This window comes from Megascapheus bottae, chromosome 3, assembly GCF_031878675.1.
Source record: "Megascapheus bottae isolate mThoBot1 chromosome 3, mThoBot2.hap1, whole genome shotgun sequence".
In the NCBI taxonomy this organism is placed as follows: domain Eukaryota; kingdom Metazoa; phylum Chordata; class Mammalia; order Rodentia; family Geomyidae; genus Megascapheus; species Megascapheus bottae.
This window is the reverse complement of record NC_143511.1, coordinates 32878865-32899558: the sequence shown is the minus strand read 5'-3', so window position 1 is coordinate 32899558 and position 20694 is coordinate 32878865. Positions and strand designations below refer to the sequence as shown.

General features: G+C 50.7%; 1 protein-coding gene across 1 annotated transcript in view; it reads left to right on the top strand.

Moving 5' to 3' along the window:
• The window catches only part of Sdk1 (sidekick cell adhesion molecule 1), an 803720-nt gene extending 786219 nt beyond the window's left edge, over window positions 1–17501 (top strand). Inside the window, exons 44-45 of the mRNA XM_090329832.1 lie at window positions 2095–2224; window positions 17087–17501. Of these exons, the coding sequence (XP_090185958.1) occupies window positions 2095–2224; window positions 17087–17335 (379 nt within the window). The 3' untranslated portion in view covers window positions 17336–17501. The remainder of the gene's footprint in view (window positions 1–2094; window positions 2225–17086) is intronic.
• The last annotated feature ends 3193 nt before the right edge of the window (window positions 17502–20694 follow it).

Here is a 20694-nt window from a genome sequence, read left to right as displayed (position 1 = left end):
TTTAATGTTCTACACTCCACTTCCTGTTGCAGCTCTCTCTTCTGCCCTCCGAGAAGAGAAGCTCATAGCCTCGAGGTGCTGGCCAAAGGATGAACAGTTGTCTGGATTATTAAGTCTGTGTACCATCTAGAAAAAAATAAAAAGAGGAAATCCATTTTCTGATGAAGTTGTAGGATCTCAGTGCACATCTGGTGCCAGCAGAACTCAGGCCTGTATGGCTCAAGAGGTGCTATTAAGAAGCCTAAGCCGGTGTTTCCAAGAGGCAGGCAAAAAGTAGGGTGCAGAACAGATTGGAAGGTCCCCAACCAGAAAGTGTCCAGCAAGCCCATGGGAGGCCGAAGGTGGAGGACTGGCCTCCAGGGTTCATCCATCTCTGAACACTAGCCCCAGCTCATGAGTGCCTCCTGCAATTCCAAGAGCCATGGACAGGGTATGAGGAAGACACAAAGGACCCCCACCCCATCCTTGCATTGTTCATTAAGCCCGCCTTTCATTGTGGGCCCCCAAATGTGACAAGGAAGGATGTGCTCAGGGAAGGCTGCTCAGGTAGGGGACACCAAGGCGAGAGGGGAGGAGACTGGCCTGTCTTGGGCTAGCCTCCCCAGCTAGTGAGACCTGGCTGGCCTCCATCTCTGGTTTGTGTGGCGATGCCAGTGCCTCTGTGGGAAGATGCCACTTTAGCTCTGAGGTACATGGATTTGCTCAGATGGCTAGATCACAAAAGGAGTCTTTCCTAAAATAAATTATCCTCCAGGGAGAGGAAAAGGAAGTATTGGTGACTCTGGCCTGTCATCCTTACCTACTCTGGAGGCTGAGAGCTGAGGATCATAGTTGGAAGTTAACCCAGGAAGGAAAATCCTTGCAGTTCTTGTCTCCTATTAGAAAGCTAGAATTGAAAATGTGGCTTTAATGGTAGTGTGCTGGCCATGGACACAAAAAAGCTAAACAGGAACATAAGATCCTGAGTTCAAGCCCCAGTACTGACAAAAAAAGAAGAAGATGGAGGAGGAGAAGGAGGAGGAGAAGGGGGAGGGGGAGGAGGAGGAGGAAGAGGCAGCCACTACCCTTGGACCTTCCCAGGACCTTTTCTGGAGAAAAGCAGCAAAGCTAACCCACAGGGAGGCCAGGCTGTGGCTGTGGTCAGAGGTGTCCACCCCCTCCTCCCAGGAAGCCTGTCCTGTGCCTGGCTTCCAGCCAGTGGCTCCTCCAGGCTCTGACCTCCTTTGTCCCCCACTAAGGGATGAAAGGCCACCTGTCTGCAGCCGTGCTCTCGTCCTCTTGTGACCCTGTGACCTAGGGCCTGGCTTCTCCCTGCCCCTGGCAGAGGACTGCTGCTGGGTCCTGCCACCAGACCTCCCTGGTGGGACCCAGCTGTGCGCCCACTGCTGTTACTGCTGCTTCTTTGTGGCCATAGAGACTGAACCCAGGGCCACTCTTGCTAGGCAAGCACAATATCACCTAAACAATGGCCCCAGCCTTTTGTTATAGTTGTTTCCAAGACAGAGACTTGTGCTTTTGCCAGGGCCAGCCTCAGCCTTGATTCTCCAACCTCCACATCCTGAGGAGCCAGGAGCACAGACATGCGCTGCTTGCCTCTTCAGAGCCAGCAGGCCACTCTGGAGCAGTGTGATTGCTAAAGGAGTGACGGCCCTCCTTCCCAGTACTTATTGGTTAGAGGCGATTGCAAGCCCTGCCCACACTCATCCCCACACTCCCAGGAGCCACAAAGGGCCAGAGCCCTAGCAGCTTCCCCAGCCAGCCTCAGGAAATGGGGCCACAGAGATGCAGCCCCGCCCAGCACACTTGAGTGGCACCTGCAGGGCAGTAAGAGGGCAGCCTGGCAGATCAGCTCCTCTCCTCCATATGTCCCCTCCTCTTGCCCTCCTCAGGAGTGCCTCAGCCCCAGCTTTGCCGGTCCCCACCTCTCATGCCCCTCCACCCTCAGTGCCTACCCAGCAGGGGCTGTGTGTAGTCACCACAATCCACTGGTGTTGGTGTAGCTGCAGTGACAGAAGCCAGAGGGTGGCGGGGGGGGGGTGTCCCTTGGGGGAGTGGTCTAGGCCTGGGGTAACCTGAGCCCCCCTCCTGTCCCAGGTCCCCTCCCCGGCCAAGCCCCGGAGGACTGCACTACTCTGACGAGGACATCTGCAACAAATACAACGGTGCTGTGCTGACTGAGAGCATGGACCTCAAGGAGAAGTCGGTGGACGCGTCTGAATCCGAGGTCAGTGCTGTGCTGGCCTCCCTGCTCGGACCCCGCTCCTGCCTCTCATCCCGCCCAGATAGGTGGGCAGAGCGGGCAGCAGAGTATGTCCTGCTTCTTAAATCCCAGGGGCTGGGGTGAGATGAACAAGGTAGGGGCACCCTTCTATAAGAGCCAGCCCCGAGCTCTGCCCCTCTCCCTCACGCTCCGTCTCAGCCAGGCCGGAGGTCATGACCCTGCCCAGAGTGGACTTAAGCTGGGGGTCCATTCTTTCCATGACAAACCTGCTTTGGACCCATGCCAGGCTTGTCTGCCTCCTGATCAGGGATTCCATGGAGCAAAAAGGTCTCTCTGCTGGGTGCTGGTGGCTCCTGCCTGTAATCCTAGCTACTCAGGAGGCAGAGATCTGAGGATCATGGTTCAAAGCCAGCCCGGACACAAAAGGAGCTGAGACTCTTATCTCCAATTAACCACTAGAAAATGGGAAGTGGGGCTTGGCTAAAGGGTGGGGTAGTAGCCTTGGGCTGAAGAGCTTAGGAACAGCACCTAGGCCAAGTTCACGCCATATAACCCACAAAAAAAAGAAAGGTCTCTCTCTGACCAGTGAGGCAACTACGAGGCCCCAGAGCCGAGGCCATCTCTGTGACTTACTCCAAACAGCACGGAGGCCACTTGTGCTGAATCTTTGGATTTGCACATGCCACACTTTGCAAGGTGGCAAAACCCACCAAACCATTCTCCAGGCTCGGGGGCCTGCCCTACCTCTCACATTGCTCCTCAGACCAAGATTTAATCTAAAGTCTCACCTGTCTCTTGACCTGAATTCACGCCTTATTGAGCCCCAGGGCTCCATAGAATGGCTCCTTTTCCATCACACTGTCCATGTGAACTCAAGAGAGGCCAGAAGTGAGTAGGCAGTAGATGGGCGCTGGCTGGCCTGGCTGTGAGTGAGCTGTTTACCGAGGGCACTGGGGAAAGGGACGGCAAGAGATGGTGCAGACATCAAGGTGCTCCCCCTCCTGAGCAAAGCCGCCTGCCTTTCCTTGCTAAGGAAGCAGCTGTGGAGCTAGCACACAGGGACAAAGTCTAGTCCTCACTCTTCCTGGGCTTCCCTGAGTGATGGTAGCTGTGCCCATTTGGGGCTCACAGCAGCCCCCTGCAAGCTGGGCTGTCCTCCTCCTGGCCAGCATGGAGACCCGCCAGCAGGCAGGATGAGGAGCTGGACAGCCACCTTGCTGCTCTGGTGCCCAGAGCTGGCCTAACCCTCCACCCTCCACCACCGGCTCCTCCAGCCCAAAGCTGGCACATCCCGGAACAGCCAGAGTGAGATTTGCGGCTTCTGAACTGTGTTCATAAACCCCACATTCTTGGGGCATGCTCTGTCCAGCTCCCCTCAGAGGTGTGGGTATTTTGCTATTCAGATTTACCTGAATAGTAGATAATTATAACTCATGACCCTGGCTCAGTACTGAGCCAGGAAACAGGTGCATCATGTGCACAAATACATATAACTAAATACATGGACACACATGCACACAGCCACATATCCATATGTGCATATTTACGTGGCCATGCATGCACAGCTAAGAACATAAGCATGATTATACCTACACATGTAACCCTTCCCTCCCCCCCACTGCCACACACAGGTGGACAGGTAGGCAGGTGAGCTGCAAGAGGGACAAGGAGGGGAACAGGCATAGGAAGAGGGAGGGGATGGAGCCACTAGGAGGGAATACTGGCTGGGAAAGCCAAAGTTAAAGAGGGGATTAAATGCTTTCCCATGGCATAGCCATATGGCTGGAAGCCAGGGTCCTGCAAGCCAGGCTGCCTGCCCCCATGTCTCCTTCCACAAAGAACCATGTAGATACTCTCTCTCCCATCTCTATGCAGAATACTGTCTAGAGCCCTGGGGGTCTGCGCCCCGGGAGCCTCTCAGGCCCCTGCACCTAAGGCCAAGAATCCCCCAACATCCGGGTGCAGTGGCTCATGCCTGTAATCCTAGCTACTCAGGAGGCTGAGATCTGTGGATTATGGTTCAAAGCCAGCCCAGGCACTAAAAAGTCCATGAGACTCTCATCTCCAATTAATCACCAGAAAACCGGAAGTGGCACTGTGGCTCAAGGGGTAGGACAGTAGCCTTGAGCTGAAGAGCTCAGGGACAACACCCAGGCCCAGAGTTCAAGTCCCAGGACTGACAAGGAAGGAAGGAAGGAAGGAAGGAAGGAAGGAAGGAAGGAAGGAAGGAAGGAAGGAAGGGATCCCCAAAGGCACTTTTCTCCTGTCGGGTCCCAGAGCCCCGAAGAGGTCCCCTTGGAGAGCTCACTTGTCAGAGGCTCACACTCACTGCTTTGCCAACCTCCATCTGCTGGTTTGTTTCTGCTCTGAAGCAAACTCTGGCTGTTATGGGTCTATCCTTTGTCTGGCTTAGCTCATGAGAGTCTTCAGCACTAAAAAAATACTGGATTTCACCATTTTTTTTCTTTTCAGCAGTACAGGAGGAGCTTGAACTCAGCCTTATGCTCTCCTAGATTTATGACTCAAGGCTGGCATCTACCACTTGAGCTACAGCTCCTCTTCTGGCTTTCAGTTGGTTAAATGATAGTGAAGAATATATCAGATTTGTCTGCCTGGGCTGGCCTAGAACTTTGACCCCCTATCTCACCTCCTGAGTAACTAGGAGCACAGGCATGAGCCAGCAGCACCTGACCCAAATGATTTTTAGCTTGTTGGCCTGCATTCTATTAAGATGGTCAATTGATTGATTTGGGGAATGTCAAACCAACCTTGCATCCCTAGGAGACCCCACTGATCTTGGTGGGTAGTTCTTCTTGTATTTGGCTATAATAAGTTTGCAAATCTTTTATTGATTATTTTTATACTGTACTCATAGAGTTATGGATGCATAGTTATCTCTTATTGTATAATAGTTTTGTCTTATTTTGTTTTATTTTTTTGGTGCCAGTCCTTGGGCTTGAACTCAGGGCCTGGGTGCTATCTTTGAGCTTTATCTGCTCAAGGCTAGTACTCTATCATTTGAGCCATAGCTCCACTTTTAGGGCTTTGGGTGGTTAATTTAGAGATAAGAGGTTCATGGACTTCTCTTCCCTGGCTGGCTTTGAACTGGGATCCTCAGATCTCAGCCTCTTGATAGCTAGAATTACAGGCATGAGCTACCAGCATTCAGCTTAGTGTGTGGGTGGGTGTGTGTGTGTTAACCGGGTAAGAATAGTTCTGTAAATGAGATGGGAAATAATTCTTTCTTAATTAGTATTAATTCTCCTTTAGGTGTTTATTGGAATTCCCCATTAAAGCCTTCTAGTGCTAGGCTTTCCTTCCTGGTTGATTGTTAGTTACTAATTCTGTTGTCTTTGCTTGTGATCAGTATATCTGGTCTTTCTGTATTAGCACATGTCCATCATGTCTGTGTTTCTAGGGATTTTTTCCTCTCAGCAACCTAGTTTGTGAAATATAGCTGTTTCAAATCTTTCCCACTTCCTTAAGGCCTGTATGTAGTTCTATCCCCTAGTCCATTTCTATTTAATTCTCTCCTGGTTTGGGTCACTCTGCTTAGTTTCCTCATTTTTCTTGATCCTTACCATACAACTTGTTTCATTGATTCTTAATTGTTTTTCTTCTATATCACTTATTTCTGCCTGAGTACTTAGCATTTCTTCCCTTCTGCTTGTTTGAAGTTATTTTGTTCTAGCTCCAATTTCTGTGTATATATGAAAGAGAGAGAGACAGCCAAGAAGAAAGAGAGGGAAAGAGAGAGAGAGAGAGAGAGCACCAGTACTATGGTTTGAACCTGAGGTCCCATATACTCTCACTTAGGTTTCTTGCTTATGACTTATGCTCTACCATTTGAGCCACGCCTCCAGCCTAGATTTTTGGATACTTGTGAACTTTTATGCCCAGGCTACCTTTTCAACAAGATCCTCTAGATCTCAGCTTCTTGAGTGACTAGAATTAGAGGTATGAACCATCAGTATTTAGCTTTCTAATATCTTAAGCTAGAAGTTTAGATTTAATGTATTTCCTTTTTGTAAATAGGCCTTTATAGTTTTATTTACATTTTCCTCTAAATGCTTTCAGCCAAATTGCACAAAGTTTAGTATGCTGTGTTCTTTCTCCTCTTGTCTCAAAATATTTTATAATTTCCTTTGTCATGTCCTCCTCAATACATATTTGAAAATGTATTTTTTTTTGCCAGTCCTGGGCTTGAGCTCAGGGGATGAGCACTATCCTTGGACTTTCTCAAGGCTAGAGCTCTACCACTTGAGCCTCAGCACCACTTCTGGCTTTTTTTTATGTATGTGGTACTGAGGAATCGAACCCGGGTCTTTGTGCATGCTAGGCAAGCACTCTACCACTAGGCCAAATTCCCAGCCCTGAAAATGTATTTTTAAGAGGCCAGGAGTTTGGCCTAGTAGTAGAGTGCTTGCCTAGCATGCATGAAGACTCAGGTTCTATTACTTGGTACCACATGCATAGAAAAAGCCAGAAGTAGTGCTGTGGCTCAAGTGGTAGAGTGTTAGTCTTGAGGAAAGCCCAAGAACAGTGCTCAGGCATTGAGTTCGAGCCCTAGGACTGGCAAATAAATAAATGTATTTTTAAATCCCCCATGCTTGTAAAATTTCCTAATTTCTTTCTGTTAATTATTTTTAATCCCATCATGATCAGACACTTTGCCCTTTTCCACTTCTCTTGTATTCATTGAATTCTACGGTACATGCTGGCATGTATTCTACACAGGAGAGTGTTTTGTACCTAGATGGAAGCTTGTGCCACTCTGCTGTGCTGCGTGGAGAGCTCTGAGAGAAGGCTGCATCTAAATGGTTTACAGTGCTCTATCTTCTGTTAATGTGCTGGTGTCTCCAGCGGTTGGTACTGAATTATCTGTTTCTGTCTTAAGTCTGTCTGATTTAGTTTCATGTATTTCCCCAAGTTCATGTAACCACGTGTCTATAGTTGTCACATCTCATTCACAGCTTCTCACTTTAGCCATCTAACACGCCCCCTTTTGTCTGCAGTCACCATCTGTGTCTTCAGGTCTAGTTTGTCTGATATTGGTATTGTAACTCCTATCTCCTTTGGTTAGCTTGCAGGGTCTCCTCATTCTAGCCACTTGTATCTTTCCATCAAACAATGTTTCTTTTATAAGACTCATGTGATTTTAATTGTTCTGCTCATCCTTGCCTTTTTATTGTTGGTGGTGATAGTGGTAGTGAGGCTTGAACTTGGACCCTGGGTGCTGTCTCAGCTTTGAAACTCAAGGCTAGAACTCTACCACTTTGAGCCATAGCTCCACTTCTGATTTTCTAGTGGTTAATTGGTGATCAGCCTGGCTGCCCAGGCTGGCTTTGAACCACAATCCTCAGATCTCAGCCTCCTGAGTAGGTGGGATTAGAGGCATGAGCCACCAGCTCCCGGCTTCATCATTGCCTTCAATTGACTTTTTAATCTACTTATTTAATGTCAGTTATCCTGTAGGTAGAATTTACATCTCCCATTGTGATGTTTGCCTTCTCATGTCTCATATTTCTGTATCCCTATTTTCTATTACTTCTTTTGTTTGGTAAGTGGACAGTCTTTATAATGGAAAGCCACTATAATTAATCAGTGGCTACCACTTTAATTCCTTTGCATTTGCTTTCCTTATTCCTTTCAGGTGATTTTATTAAGGGCTTATTCCAGCATCTGAACTCACTTCAGATTTATCCTAAATTTCGGGGATGTATGGAAACTTCTCTCTCCTCTTTTTTTCTTGTTCTATAATTTATATCCATCTTATATACCCAGTGTTCCAAACTGAAGACTTTTGTAATTATTGCCTTACATAATTACATGTCTCCTAAGGAATTTGAGAGAGGAAAAGAGAGCACAGGTACATCTTAACCTTCCTGCTTGTTCCTTCTGGGCCTCTTCAGTTCTGTGGATTCAGGCTGTCAGCAGGTGTCAATCCATTCCCTGCCACCTTCCCTGGGTAGTTAAATATGCTACATTTCCAACATAAAATTATATACATATTGTTGTATGCACCATTGCTCTTTAAATAAGAAAAAAGAGGAAAGGGGAAGAAATATATAATTACAATGTCTTTGATAATTTCCTATGTAATTACTTTGCACTGTGCTCTGTGTGTGTGTGTGTGTGTGTGTGTGTGTGTGTGTGTGTGTGTGTGTGTGTGTGAGAGAGAGAGAGAGAGAGAGAGAGAGAGTTATTGTCTGATGTCACTTGCTTTCAGCCTCATGATCTTCCTGCTAAGGCCAGTCTGCTAGCAACAAATCTTCCTGCTTCCCTTGACCTGGGTATCTTCTTTTTTTTTTTTTTTTCCAGTCCTGGGCTTGAGCTCAGGGCCTGAGCACTGTCCTTGGACTTTCTCAAGGCTAGAGCTCTACCACTTGAGCCTCAGCACCAATTCCGGCTTTTTTCTATGTATGTGGTACTGAGGAATCGAACCCGGGTCTTCGTGCATGCTAGGCAAGCACTTTAACCACTAGGCCAAACTCCCGGCCCAACCTGGGTATCTTTTTGTCATTTCTTCCCCTCCTCCCCCCGCCAATCCTAGGGTTTGAACTTTTTTTACTCAAAGCTAGAGTTCTAACCACTGGAGCCACAGCTCCACTTCTGGTATTTGCATAGTTAACTGGAGCTTCACACACTTTCCTGCTCAGGCTGGCATTGAACTGGGATCCTTAGGGCTCAGCCTCCTAAATGGCTAGAATTATAGACATGAGCCACCAGCGTGCAGCTCATTTCCATTTTTTTGAAAGCTCTTTTCTCAAATGTAGTATTCTTAGCTAGCACTTTTCTTCCCAAGTCTGGCTGCATAGCACTGGTATATTTGTGGCCCTGGGGCTTTTTAACTCAGGACCTCAGTCTTGCTTGGGATAATTCCTCTCACATTTTTGCCTCTCACATTTATGCCTTGGGCCACAATCCTTCTATGGCTCTCAATAACTGCCATTACAGATGTTTGTTACAATGCCCGGCAGCTGGTTCACATAAGGATCTCACTAATTATTTTGCTGGGGTTAGACGCAAATCGTAAGCCTCCTGATATCTATCTACCAAGTAGCTGGCCTTGCAGGTATGAATCACTGTTCCCAGCTTTCCTTACTTAACAAATAGGTTTCACATTTTTGACAGAGGGCAACTTCAAATCCTACTCCTCCCACCGCCAGAATAGCTAGGTGACCACATGTACCGTCACCTCTTGCTTGTCTTTCTTTTTTAATTGCTTTAATTTTTTATTAGAAAGGGTTACAGTTACATAAGCCAGGTAATGAGTACATTTCTTTTGGGACAGTGTCATCCCTTCCCTCATTCTTTCCCAGGTTTTCTCCCAAGCTTGTCTTTTGATACAGGGTTTTACTCACTCTCACGTGCTCTCACTTGTTCACACTGGCCTCAAAGCATAATTTGCACCTCTTTTAGAGCTGGGATTACAGGCAAGCACCACCACACCCTTCCATAACAGGTACTTTGGAAGTCATGGCTTGGTTAGTTTCAACACTGACGCATCCTGAGAGGTTGCCTGCCGTTTTTGGTCTGTGAAGGCATGACATCTTTCTGGTTCGTTTGGTGTCTGACTGCTGGCATCCATCCCCTGTGTGGTGTGGTATTGCTTGTCTATTTGACCCTTGTGCTGTCTGGACTCGTCCTCAGGGTACATCCGGGTCACTCCTCAGTGGGGCAGCCTTGGTGTGCGTGGATCCCCAAGCCACCACATTCATTTAGCCGTATCTCTTCCCCCACCATGAGCAAGGATCTGGACAGTCCACTGCTGTCCGTGCCCCGCCAGCTGATGCCCCCATTACTCCCAAGCTCTCTGGTGCCTGCATTGTGTGGAGACGTAACCCCCACCCTGACGGCGTTAACTCCCAGGCTCTGTGCCATGGCCAGACACTATGAGCGCTGGAGGCTGGCTCTGATCTTGGGGCCTCTTCGCTCTAGCTGTCTCCCTCCCTGCTCTTCCCCATTCCCCTCCAGTTGGATCCCTGTTCCACATGTTGCTCTCCCAGGCCGCAGAGCTACCCAGCACACAACAGCAGCCATCCACAGGCCGGCCCAGCTCTAAAGCCACCTGCGAGTACCCAAGCCCTCTGTTGCTATGGTTACCTTGCCCCTCCCTCCTGTACCCCCTGGAGAGGCCCTAGGGCACCGCAACAAAGCTGGGGTTGGGAGCCTGGCCATGCTCCCATAGCAACACACACTGGGCACAGGGGCCAAATGGGGACAAGTTCTTCCCAATGCTGAGTGGATTTCCTGTGGGGAGCCGGAAGAGGGCCATTCTCCTGCCCACATGGCCAGGACTGGGCCCTCTGGATATAGAGCAGACTGGGAAGGGTGACATGGAGTGAGAGACCCCAGGAGATTGAACCAAACCCCTAGGCTACAAGTCCTTCCACCTGCCCACACCTGCCCAGAGCCCATCACACTGAGGTGACAGGGAAGGACCACCACTCAAATGTCCTGGGCGCCCCTGGGTCTCAGAGAGGTTTAGTACATTGCTTTCTGTTTTGGGGTGCGTGCACATGCGCGCACGCGCGCGCGCGCGTGTGTGTGTGTGTGTGTGTGTGTGTGTGTGTGTGTGTGTGTGTGTACATGTGTACTGGGGCTTGAACTCAGATCCTGGGCACACTCCCTTAGCTCTTTCACTCAAAGCTAACACTACCACTTGAGTCACAGCTCCATTTCCAACATTTTGCCAGTTCACTGGAGTAAAGGGTCTCATGGATTTCTTGCCTGGACTAGCTTCAAACCAAAGTCCTCAGACCTCAGCCTTCTGAGTAGCTAGGCATGAGCCACCAGGGCATGGGTAGTATTGTTTTTGGTGGGGGAGGGAGGCAGTACTAGGATTTAAATTCTGGGCCTTGCATTTGCTAGACCAGCAGTCTGCCATTTGAGTTATACCCTAGTCCTGTTTCTTGAGTTTGTTATGAGACAGGGTCTCCCACTTTTGCCCAGGCTTCTATTATCCATCTGTGCTAGATTTTCTTTTCTTTCTTTCTTTCTTTTTTTTTCTTTTTGTGGGTCATGGGTACTGTCCCTGAGCTCTTCAACTCAAGGCATGCTACCCTTGAGCCTCAGCCCTACTTCCCGTTTTCTAGTGGTTAACTGGAGGTAAGAGTCTCACAGACGTTAGTGCCTGGTTTGGCTTTGAACCTTGATCCTTAGATCTCAGCCTCCCCAGTAGCTAGGATTATAGGTGTGAGCCACTGTGCCTGGTTTCTGGTAGATTTTTTCTTATATAAATCTTTCTCTGCTTGCTGTCTGTTCTTAATACCATTTCCAAAAACTTTATGTAGTTGTTTTTAAAATAATCTTTGCTAGTTAGGCAGTATTTCCACTGCAGAGAGCATCTTCTGGAGCTTCTAGCCCCACTGGTCCAAATATTTCTCTTGTCTCTCTGATAATTCTGCCATTCACTAATGAGAGACAAGCCTGGGTTCTGATGCCTGCTCATCTCCTGTTCCTTTGACATCTGGTCTAGACTCTTAACTCCTGTGCATAGAGTTGGAGCCACGTCCAAAGGTGCAGCTGAGGCTCTTGGAGAGAAGAGCAAGCTCCACAGGCAACCAGAGCAAGTGGGGGAGGATAAAAATAGATGTGCTTGGTCCTGGGTTCAAGTCAGGGGCTTGACTTAGGCAGCACGTAGAGTTACATGCAGAGCCCTTGGGAGTGGGAGGCACAGAGACCCTGTTTGACAATTCTAAGAGCTAATGGTTCCCTAACAAGACACTTTATTCCCTAGTACATCATTCATTCATTCATTTATTTATTTATTTTGCCAGTCCTGGGCTTGAGCTCAGGGTCTGAGCACTGTCCTTGGACTTTCTCAAGGTTAGAACTCTACCACTTGAGCCTCAGCATCACTTCCAGCTTTTTTCTATGTATGTGGTACCGAGGAATCCAACCCGGGTCTTCATGCATGCTAGGCCAGCACTCTACCACTAGGACAAACTCCCCCCCCCACCCCCAGTGCATCTTTTAAAAAACCATTTCCAGACTTTTTTATGTGTGTGGGGGGGGGGTCATGGGGCTTGAACTCTGAACCTGGGTGCTGTCCCTGAGCTCTTCAGCTCAAGACTACCGCCCTCCCCCTGAGCCACAGCCTCATTTCCCAGTTTACTAATGATTAACTGGAGATAAGAGTCTTACTGACTTTAGTGCCCAGGCTGGCTTTGAACCTTGATCCTCAGATCTCGGCCCCTGAGTAGCTAGGATTACAGGTGTGAGTCACCGCATCCTGCTTATTTCCAGACATTTTGTGTGAGTGAAAATTGTGGCACTCTGGGCCACCTGGTCAGATGCTTGGCATCCTGCCCCCAGGGTCACATGACAGGCACATGGCTCTTCCTATTTGTGACCATCTCCTCACAGGGCTGCTTGTGGATTGTGTCTGCACCACTGAGTTCAAATCCCATGTCAGAACTGCTTTGGGTTGGGAATGTGGGCTTAGTGGTAGAGTGCTTGCCTAGCATGCAGGAAGCCCTGAGTTTAATTCCTCAATAACACATAAGCAGAAAAATCCAGAAGGTGATGCTGTGACTCAAGTGGTAGAGTGCTAACCTTGAGTAAAAGAAGCTCAAGGACACAGTACCCAGGCCCTAAGTTCAAGCCCCAGGGCTGGCAAAAAATAAAAATAAATAAAACCTCCGCCCTTTCCCTTCAACTGGCAAAGAGTGCCTGGGTTTTTCACCTTGCCAGTGTTTAGGTAGCCACCCTACCTTGAACTGCTGGCCAGGGCTCTGCACCCCTTTAGAAACAACCACAGCCAGTCAGACAGGGCCCCCAATCACATTCTGCCCTTCTGTGGTTTCCTGGGAAACCAACGCATACCATGACTTTCACATCACAGGGGAAACTTAAACAAAAAAAAAAAAAAGAAAAGAAAGAAAAAAAAAAGCCCTGCAGCATTTCCTTTTTGTCAATAATTCTCCCTCACTAAAATACATCCCCATTAAAAAATAATAATGTCACATAAGCAATAAACAGAGCAGCGGCAAGAGAAGGGATGGCGTTTTAAAGCTGTTTTTTTTATCAGAAGACCCACGGCACACTGCCTGAGCCGGAGCCAGAGGCCCGGCGTTTCGCTCTGGCTCTGCCGACATCAATTTCTCACAAGCTCCCCATACTTCTCGTGTCTCTGGCCTAGGAGGCAGGAGCCTCTCTTAATCCCTTTTCTTTCTTTCTACATGATGGTTTGGCTCTCTCAGATTAGCTGGGACTAGGCAGGAGCCTCCAAAGGCACCAGCCTCCCAGCTCTACCCCACCCTGGAAACCTTTCCCTTCTGGTGCAGTGTGCAGAATCCTAGGGCAAGACTCTGATTGGTCAGTGTAAGTTTCACACCCGCTCAGGAACCAATCACTGCTCTTTGAGAGGCAAGCATTCGCCCCACCAGGGGCAGGGAGAAGGTGGCTTCCTTCCAGGAGAAGATCAAGGCCTAGATTCCTTCCTTTTAGCCCAATAAGAACTGACCTCAGCTCATGCCCCACTGCCAGGACCCCTTCTTAGCACCCACATTTTTCACACATAATGCACCACCGTGGGGCTTGTTACTGATGAAATTCCTAATCAGGTATAGGAAGTGTGGAACCAAGTGACATTTTAATGATCACATAAACATGCTTGAAGCTCCGAGCTGACTGTCTCACACCCCGGCGTCTGTGGGATAATCTGGCTTTGTCTTCTTCCTGCTCTTCATTTGCTCAGAGCTTCGCCTAGTAAGCCACCCCCAGGCCTCTGGAAAGCAGGAGGAGAGATCTTCACCCAGCCATGGGAAACCCTTGCCTGCTGAGGGGCCCCCTCAAGTCACTTCGTTGCCAAGCAAGCTGTGACCACAATGGTGGCAGCTAGTTTCCAGAGTGCGGTGGGTTATGGTCTTGTGTTAGCGTGAGGAGTTCATGGCCACTGCAGCTGATGTGGAAGACACAGCAGGAATGGGGTGGAAGGTTACTGTCCACTCAGGTTCAAGGCTCAGAACCCTCTGGTCAGGGCCCTGGCAGCCTGCGGGAAGCATGGGTGAGTTGTCATGGTCACCCCTTGCAGAGGGCTACCCTGCCCTGGCAGGACTCCCCAAGTAGACAGACCTGGCTCACTGCACAGAAGACAGGCAGCCAATGCATCCAAGAGCTCCATTGTCAGCCTGGGGAGATAAGAACTCTCCCCACACACGCGCTGACTCCATGTCAGCGGTATGGAGCCTGAGACACAAGCAGCCACGCCCAGTGTTCCAAAAAGGCTCTGCTCACTCAGTGTGGAGTTTGCCTCTGAAAATCCCAGAGTGGGGGATGCTGGATCCATCTGGTCCTGCACCCCAGGGGTCCCTATGTGGCCCAGACTGCAGCCTCTCCTGCAGCCTCCAGGAGGGTGGCTGGCTCCCTGGCAGGACAGCCCCTGGGGATCAGAGCTCCCCCGTGGGGGTGGTGCGGCTAATGGCTGTCGAGCCAGGGAAAGTACCTGCCAGGAGCAGTGCACCCAGCGCTCAGGACCCTCGGGTACTGTCTTGGTGTGGGACCCTATGTAAAGCAGGGGAGGCAGCCTGGCACCAGAGGCTCACACCTTTCATCAGCACCCAGGCCCTGAGTTCAAGCCTAAGAACCAATGCCAAATAAATAAGGAAATAAGGAAAGGCAACAGCTGCCCATCTCCTCCCAACTGAGAGAATGGGGGGTCCCACACCCCAGGGAACCTGGGATAGTGTTTTATTCCCTGTCTGAGAGAAGTTATTATCCCACCAAGGGCTGACTGACACCACTGCCTCCTCACTAATGTTCACCACTAGAGAGAGGGAAAAAGCAAATCCTGACAGCTTAAGGATCATCTTCCCAGAGCTGCCCCCTTCTTCCCCCCCTTTCTATCCCAGGGGTCTCCTAAGCTCGTGGGACCTAGGGTACTTGAGCCCCAAACCTGCCCTGGCAGAGAAGCTTCCCTGGGCCCTGGAGACCCAGCAAGCTCTTTGCTGCCCTCCAGTGGACAGTATGGAACACCACGCCAGACAGGGCCCCAGCGGTTGTCCCTGCAGTGGCTGGCCAGCTTTTCAAATTCAAGGAGGAAGCAGGAGGCTGGCTGGGCTCAGTCAGGATGTGGGATCCCTTGCTTGGGGACTTGGAATCTTGTGGAGCTCTGGCTTGAGGATGTGGTGTCTTCCTCCCTCTCTTGTGCTCCTTTCATCAGAATAGCAGGGAGACTTCTCCCCACTAAGGGGAAAAAAAAACAACAAACTTCCATCTACATCTTTAGCAATATTTCCAATAAATTTAAATCAACTCAGAGACTATAATATAGTTTTGCTCTAAGAAAATAGACACAAGGGGCTGGGAGTTTGGCCTAGTGGTTAAAGTGCTTGCCTAGCATGCATGAAGACCCGGGTTTGATTCCTCGGTACCACATACATAGAAAAAAGCCGGAAGTGGTGCTGAGGCTCAAGTGGCAGAGCTCTAGCCTTGAGAAAGTCCAAGGACAGTGTTCAGGCCCTGAGCTCAAGCCCAGGACTGGCAAAAAAAAAAAAAGAAAATAGACACAAAAGGGCCAAGAATTTGGTAAGAGTACTTGCCTAGCATGCACAAAGATCCGGGTTCGATTCCTTGGTACCACAAACAGAAAAGAGAAGGAAGTGGTGCTGTGGCTCAAGTAGCAGAGCTCTAGCCTTGAGAAAACCCAAGGACAGTGCTCAGGTCCTGAACTCAAGCCCAGGACTGGCAAAAAATAAAATTAAGAAAAAAAAAGACCAAAAGCTGGAGCAAGTGGTTCACAATTATAATCTCTACTATTTAGGAGGCTGACATGAGGAAGTTTGTGGTTTGAGACCAGCCTGAACAAAAATTTAGCAAGACTTCATTTTACCCAGTGGCTGGGTAGCATTCCAGCCTGAGGTCAGTCCTGAGGAAAAATAACGAATTATTTTACTGGGCGCCAGTACCTACATCTGTAATCCCAGCTACTCAGGAAGCTGAGATCTGAGGATGGTGGTTCCAGGCCAGCCTGGGCTGAAAAACTCATGAGACTCATCACACCGGGTCTCTGCTTGTGAGGTTGGCTCACGAAAGCATACCCTGAGCTGGGTGCCAGTAGCTCATGCCTGTAATCCTAGCTACTCGGGAGGCTGAGATCTTAGGATAGTGGGTTAAATCCAGGTCAGGCACAAAAGTCAGTAAGACTCTTATCTCCACTTAACCACCAGAAAACTGGAAGTGGCACTGTGGTTCAAGTGGTAGAGTGAGAGCCTTGAGCTGAAGAGCCCGGGCCCAGAGTTCAAGACCCATGACCAACAAACAGACAGACAGACTGACACACATACACACACACACACACACACACACACACACACACACACACACACACACACACACAAGCAGAACCTCAGCCAGGAGTGTGGCCTACTGGTAGAGTGCTTGCCTAGCATGCACAAAGCCCTGGGTTCGATTCCTTGGTACCACATGCACAGAAAAAGCTGAAAAGTGCTCAAGTGGCAGAGCAATAGCCCTGAGCAAAAAGTGTCCAAAGACAGTGCTTCGGCCATGAGTTCAAGCCCCAGGACTGGGGGGGGGGGGGGGAGTGGGCCCTGGAGGCCATCCCTCCACCTGCGCCGGTGTGGGAGAATCCTTCCTTGTTGCCCACGCCTGGGCCTCCTGCAGACCCACGGCCCAGGCTGCCCCAGTGCCCCAGCCAAGCAGGGGAGGCATGCGGTGTGGACCTCTCCCGGGAGAGAACGGGGAGGGGGGGCAGGAAAGGGGGGCAGCAGGCCGTCCTGCACTTGGGGGTAACTGATGCCCGGCCAGCTTCCCGCCTGGCGGTTCTGATGGCCTCCTGGTGGCTTCCCCCCCCTCCGCCCCCCTGTGTCCCCTCTGACCCACGCTGTCCCCGTCCCCTAGGCCTCCGACTCAGACTACGAGGACGCCCCGCCCAAGCACTCGTTCGTCAACCACTACATGAGCGACCCCACCTACTACAACTCGTGGAAGCGGCGGCCGGCCGCGTCGGCGCCGCACAGGTACGAGGCGGTGGCCGGGGCCGAGGCGGGCGCGCTGCTGCACCCGGTCATCACGACGCAGAGCGCGGGCGGCGCGTACGCCCCGGCCGCCGGGCCGCGCCCGCTCACCGGCTTCTCCTCCTTCGTGTGAGCGCCGCGTGCCGCCCGGTTCAGACAATCAACTCCAACCACTGAGCTGAAGTTGTTTTCGTTTTATTTTCCAACCAGGAAAACAAACAAACAAACAAACAAACAAACCATCCCGAATCTGAGAAGCAGTGATTTCCCCCCCTCGACTGGTGGACGCGAGATGTCAACTTAGGAAGGTTTTTTTTTTTAAATGCCTTTTTTTTGGTAACATCGCTGCCGAAAGCAGATTGCTTTGTTTTCTTTTCTTTTTAAGAGAAGGTCTATCTCCCTGGTGCACTGGCTGGCACTGCCCCCCTCGGGCAGGAGAGGAGGGGTGGGTGAAATGGGGCTCGGCCTGCTCCTCTGTCTACCTCCTTTCCCAGGCCCAGCCAGCTCGGTCACAGCCTGTCTGGGGACAACTTGAAGCTGCTCCTGGCTCCAGGCTTTGAAGAGCAAATCCTGCCACCTGCATCCCGAGCTTTGCCGCTGGCCAGTGTGGCACTGGGTCGGGGAGGGTGGCGGGCAGGGGCTCAGCTTCTATCCTGCCTGCCACCCTGGGTGCAGAGCAAGCTTTTCCCTTCCTCTGCCCCCCACCCTCCTGGCCAGCTGACAGGAGCAGGAAGTGTCCACCCGGGTTCTGGACACACCCCCTCCCCAGAGGTGGCCAGCGGGGCCCTGCCTCCGAACACAGCACACGCCCACCCCACCCAGATGCCTGCACAGTGGCTTGTGATGTAGGAGTGTGCATTGTTAACCAGAGTATTTTTTAAATCTTTTTATCTTTTTTTAAACGATGTCACATGAAATGAACGCGTCTTTGCTGTCTCCAGGTGCCTTTTTATTAATTGTTCAGCTTTGTACATGGGAAAGACAAGAAACAGGAATCTCCAAATAAAGCCAACAGCTCTAAGAAACCAAGCGGGCCCCAAGTCACCTGTGCAGGCACACATGGGGACCATGCCCTCCGTCCCCTGAAGCCAATGTGTGCCCCACCCCCCTTGTCTCCAGCCAAGGCCAGCAGTGAGCCTCAGCAGGCCCCGAAAGGGGAGAGCCTTTGTGAACCCGCTCTGTTTGCGTTATTATGTGTAGCTGAATGAAAATAGTCTGAACTACTTTGGAAAACTTGAGTCCAGCCCATGCACCCAAGCTCTCCCATTATTTTGAGGGCAAATGGCTGGATGTGGGGACCCATAAACCCCCAGCTCAGGTCCATGTGGAACCAGAGCAGCGCAGCCTGCAGGGGGCAGCGCACACCAGACCGAGGTCACAGCCCTAGGATCAGCCAGCCCCTGAGGATGTGTGCCACTGGGCTTCAGTCTCATGGTCACTTGTCAGCTATGCGGCCTGCACGTGGCTGTTTCTTTCCACACCTGGGTAGGGGGTAGAGAATGAAGATGTCACTTTCATTCTCTGATTTCACAGGCGTCAACTGTGTTCTAGGAACACAGGAGAATTTCCTGTGGGGTGAAGAATCCTCAGTTCTTCCGAAACAGAAGATGTAGGAAGATTCCTCCCTCCCTCTTCCCATCTTGCCCTCCCTCCCTCCTTCCTTTTCCTAGTGGAAGAGGAACTATTCTAAACCAAAAACTCCTAGATGCTCTGTCCAAAGCCACCTGTGCGTGGGACTGGCCACAGCCGTCCATATGGGGGACAAGATGGCCGGAGCTGCCTCCCCTCCCCCACAGAACTCTGTGAACACTCACCCCGCTTGGAGGGTGAGGACAGGCCCGGCCCTGAGCATGTGGCCATCTTAAGCCACAAGACATTGCTTTGATGGTGGGGAGGACAAGGGACAGTTCGGTTGGTGGCAGTGGCGTGTTTCCTGCGCCCCTCCATTTCCTGTGGAGTGGGCTTTCCAGGCTGTACTGGTCCCAGGATAGATGCTGAACAGTGACTGGCCTATGACAACCAGAGGATGGGAGCAGGGGTGGGGCCTCCCGTAGCCACATGGCTTTGGGAAGTGTCCGCTCCAGGCATCCCCTCCAGGGAGGATTAACACGGATGCTGGACTTAAGTCTCCATTCTGAGACAAGGACGTGCAAGTGCTGTCACCAAGACATGAGAACCACGTCCTGTGGGTGCCACCCCTCTCCCTGATAGCCTCAGGTGGACAGCTGAGAAAATAAGGGAGAGACCGGGCACCCCGTCCACCATCCATGTCCCCACACAGAGTCCCTGCTCCCCAGGGAGGAGTGGTGACTTCCCTACAGTAACCACCACTCCGATCTTTGAAGAGTCATCTCATTCCATGACTGAGGCCACAGGAAGCATCCGCACAGCTCCAGGGGACAGAGATCCTTCTGGAAGCTTCTTTGGATGCTGTGATCAGAGCTCAGTGAGGCACTTGCATAGCAGTTTTCATTTCCCAGCTCCCCTGAAGAACATGTGGCCCACACCCCCTGACTGTGGCCTCCATTTGGGGGTTGACAGCAGTGCAGCATCCCCTGGACCTCCTGCCAGCCCCTCGCTGCTCTTGGGAGAATTTGGGGTACACCTGAAGTTTTACCTATGCCTTCTGAAATTGTGCAGAAAACCAGGCCTAGTTTTAAAAAGAAAAAAAAAAACAAGAAGCAGAGGAAGAACCCAACAGCTTGTAGGAAGATGGACAGGTGCCATGTGTGCAATTTTTAATAAAAACAATTATTTTGGTTCTTCAGCACTTGTGATTTCCTTCACGTATCAGCGACCTGACTCGGGTCCTCAGCGACGTTCAGAAATTCTAAGGCTATAAATCACCATCACCAAAGTCATTTCAAGCCACACAGTGGGGCTTCCCCTGTACCCCAAGTTAGTATGAGGCCAGAGGAAAGCCAGCCCTGGCTACCCTGGCCTGTGACAGGCAGTGCAGCCTGGGGCCTCCAGCAGCCATTCCCAGAGCCAGCCCCACCCGGGGCCCTGAGCCCAGCACCTCACAGGATTGTGCCACACCTAGCCTGGGTAGAACTCGGATGTTGAACAACATAGTAGGCGTCTGGAGGAGACAGGGTGGGCCTCATGGCAGGGAGAGGAATGAAGCCCCGGCTTCTGGCAGCCACCATGCCACCACTAGGGGAGGGGACATCTTTGTCCTTATCATCTGCCCACCTGAAATGCTCAGAGCATTTCAGCAACCTTTCCAGGTGCTGTCATCCTAGCTACTTAGGAGGCTGAGATATGAAGATCATGGTTCAAAGCCAACCCAGGCAGGAACGTCTGTGAGACTCTTATCTCCACTAAACCACTAAGAAATAGAGCTGCCGCTCAAGTGGAAGAATGCCAGCCCTCAGTGAAAAAGCTCCCTGAGTTCAAGCCCCAGGACTGGCACACATACAGTGCAGCATCTCCAGGGAATGCTTAAAAAAAAAATCCAGGCAGCACTCAGTCAGACTGACTCACAATCTC